Here is a 3,313-nt window from a genome sequence, read left to right on the forward strand (position 1 = left end):
ATAAAAAATGCATAATATATTCATTTTTTTCAGATTTCTAAACATATAAAGCAATAACAAAATGAACTAAACACATTGGCACATAAATATGAAGAAGGCATTGATATATATGATGTCAAATAGAAATGATACATCAAACTTCAAAGGCGATACCAAATCCTACTGATCCCTGATAATTGTCCAATCAAGGACTCAAACAAAATAACATCACATATCCTGCTGATCCCTGATAGTGATAATTGTCCAATCAAGGACTCAAACAAAACAACATCACATATATAAAACTTTAAAAGTATTTCATCATCATGAGTTATAAACTTATATGTAGCAAAAGTTGCAAAACAAATAAAACCAGCAGCTATCTATCTGAGACCATTGGCCTCTCCCTAGCAGCTTTCTTTCTGTCTTGTTCAGCAATTGCTTCACGAGCTTTTTGTATAACCTCTGCACTAGAAACCATACAAGGCATCACATCTGCATCATATGCAGAGAGTTTAGCCAGATGGTATTTCAATCGTGTAATCCCTCCTGACATCTTGGTCCCACACAAGTTGCATGATATATATGCCTGATTTGCCCCACCAACAGCCTCCCCATACTCCCAAAATGGGTCCAAGGCTTTTGGCATATTTGACATTTGTAGTGAACTAATTCAAACCTAAGGCACAAAAAAAACAAAAAATTGGCATTAAATGAGTGTAACTATACAGTGCCCAGCAAACACTCAAGAAACTATTTTAATTTTTAAAGCAACATCTTCATGTTCAGAATTTAAACAACAAAAGCAAGCATAAAAAATGCATAATATATTCATTTTTTTTCAGATTTTTAAACATATAAAGCAATAACAACATGAAATAAAGTTAATAAACACATTGGCACATAAATATGAAGAAAACACTGATATATATGATGTCAAATAGAAATGATATATCAAAGGCGATACCAAATCGTGCTAATCCCTGATAATTGTCCATTCAAGGACTCAAATGTGGAGAACCAATACAAAATAACATCACATATAATAATAAAAGTATCTCATCATCATGGGTTACATGTAGCATAACAAATAAAACTAGCAGCTATCTATCTACTGCCCTCTCCCCCTTTTACGGGAAAACATGATGGGCTGTTTGCCAGGCCTGCCCCTAGTAGTAGAAGGCCCTGACACTGCCTCTGCACCTAATGTCAAATAATGAGTGATAGGCATGGAGCTATGCTCTCCTATATCTATAGCAGATGGTGTTGATGCTGATGCTCCCGCAGTGTCCTCCTCCTCCTGCTCCTCCTGCTCCTCCTCTAAGTGCTGCTGCTCCTCTGACTCCGAGTCCTCCTCTTGCTGCCCCTGCTCTAATGGATCATCTGCCACTGGCTCTAACCATGAAGGTGACTCCTCCAATATGGGCTCCTGAGACTCCACCCTCCACGGAGACAATACATCAATATTGTCTAAGGAAATGGCATCTGGATCCACTGGTGATTCTATTTGCCTCACTCGAAGTCGGATGTTGTAATGCACATACACCAAATCGTTGAGGCGTGCGAACTCCAACCTGTAAGAGTGTCAAAAAAAGTAATGAGTCTTGACTCTTGACTCTTGACACTTGAAGGTCATAAATTAAAAATTAAAAATTACAATAAGTGTAATTGCTCAACTGAAGGCTTGAGTTCAAAGTTATACCTGTTGCGCTTTTTGGCGTGTATTTTCTCAAATACACTCCAATTGCGCTCACACCCTGAAGAGCTACATGTTTGACTCAAGATTCGTATAGCCAAATTTTGCAAATTTGGTACCCTTGCACCATAGCTTCGCCACCAAAGATCTACAACAAAATAATGAAATAAAAAATTCAAAAACTTAAAAGTTAAAAGTTAAAACATAATTAAATTCAAATTTCTAATTTCTAATGAGTGATGACTTGTCACTTACGTGGCATGAAGAGGGCCCTTTCCTTAATGGCATCATCAAAGCCAAATAGGCCAACACAATCCTGATAACTATGTATCTCGCGGTTGATTTTGCTACGAAGCTCAGAATCAGGTACCATCCTCTGAATACAGGAATGGAGCCCTTCCATCACCTCGCCATCAAAACGAAATTTGCATTTGTATGCAAATGCAGGGTTGAGGAAGAGTGTTGCTGCATGAATGGGTCGATGAAGCATCCCTGTCCACCGACTATCGATCACATCCCATAACATCATCTGCCTATTAAGGCCAGCAGAACCCTTGTCTGCATAATAGGAACGAATGGCCTCCTTGGCCCTATCCATGCCCTCATACAAATAAGGCATTGCAGGCTTCTCTCCATCCACCAATCTAAGAACCTTTACTATAGGTTCGCTAACTGCACATGCTTCTTGTACTCCACGCCAAAATGTCTCAGAGTACACCATTTTTTCAATGGCTCTCCCATCAGGTCTCCTGTTGTATCTACAAGCATGCCAATCATCAGACACAAACATTTGCTTCAACTCGAACTGACATCGAAGCAAAGACTGAAGAGTAATAAAGGTTGTGGCAAAACGTGTGATGGCAGGACGCCGCAACTCCTTGTTTCTAGTGAACCTCCTCATAAGGCTAAGAACAAAAGCATGGTTATAAATAAACTTGGGGATGCTCCTAGCCATATCAACTGCCTCCTTGATGAAGGAGAGTTTCCCCATATCCTCAAGCAACAAATCAAGACAATGCGCTGCACATGGAGTCCAGAACAATGTGGGATGCCTCTCCATAAGCATTCTGCCGGCAGACACATAATTAGCTGCATTGTCTGTTACGACTTGCACCACATTCTGCACACCAATCTCCTGAATGAACCCATCTAACAACTCACATATCGTTGCTGCATCTTTGATATGTTCTGATGCATCCAACGATTTAATAAACATGGTACCTTTAGGACAATGTACCAAGAAATTTAGAAGGGTCCTACCCTTCCTATCTGTCCAACCATCAGACATCACTGTGCATCCAGTGACTTCCCATGTCTGTTTCAACTCCGCCAATCTAGAGTTGATGTCCTGTTTTTCTGCTTGAAGAATTGGCCCCCGCAACTCCTCATATGTGGCACTTTTGTACCCTGGGCCCACAACAGCAATAGCATCACACATTGGTTGCCAAAATGGATTGGTTTTTGTGATGCTGAGAGGTAAGTCGCTCCAAAAAATACACCTCCCCATGACTCTATCTGCTTCTTCCTTCTCCTTTTTTTTATAAAGCGATTTTATGCCAGGTTGTGCTCCAGCTCCTGTTCGTGGAACAGAAAATGATGACCTCGCATTCACACTAGCAATAGCGCTAGCATGTGATG

The 3,313-nt window shown here is 40.3% G+C and overlaps 1 protein-coding gene across 1 annotated transcript; it reads right to left on the minus strand.

Annotated features, from left to right (window-relative positions):
- Positions 1 to 951: 951 nt before the first annotated feature.
- LOC149204416 (uncharacterized) lies at positions 952 to 2,402 on the minus strand. The gene is made up of 3 exons (XM_089393277.1): positions 1,931 to 2,402; positions 1,682 to 1,823; positions 952 to 1,553 (listed from the first exon to the last, which is right to left on the minus strand). Exons 1-3 carry the CDS (start codon positions 2,394 to 2,396, stop codon positions 1,091 to 1,093), a joined length of 1,071 nt encoding a protein of 356 aa, XP_089249403.1. The 5' UTR covers positions 2,397 to 2,402; the 3' UTR covers positions 952 to 1,090.
- Positions 2,403 to 3,313: the final 911 nt, after the last annotated feature.

The sequence above is a fragment of the Pinus tabuliformis genome, chromosome 1_2 (assembly GCF_031772625.1).
Source record: "Pinus tabuliformis cultivar Carrire ecotype Pingquan chromosome 1_2, CPIR1, whole genome shotgun sequence".
In the NCBI taxonomy this organism is placed as follows: Eukaryota; Viridiplantae; Streptophyta; class Pinopsida; order Pinales; family Pinaceae; genus Pinus; species Pinus tabuliformis.

Excerpts from the sequence above, each read along its gene's own strand:
- LOC149204416 (XM_089393277.1), bottom strand. The coding sequence starts at position 2,396 with ATGGTGTACTCTGAGACATTTTGGCGTGGAGTACAAGAAGCATGTGCA. Across the intron at positions 1,824-1,930 it reads AAGGGCCCTCTTCATGCCAC|ATCTTTGGTGGCGAAGCTAT; the intron begins GTAAGTGACAAG and ends ATTTTGTTGTAG. Across the intron at positions 1,554-1,681 it reads CACGCCAAAAAGCGCAACAG|GTTGGAGTTCGCACGCCTCA; the intron begins GTATAACTTTGA and ends ACACTCTTACAG.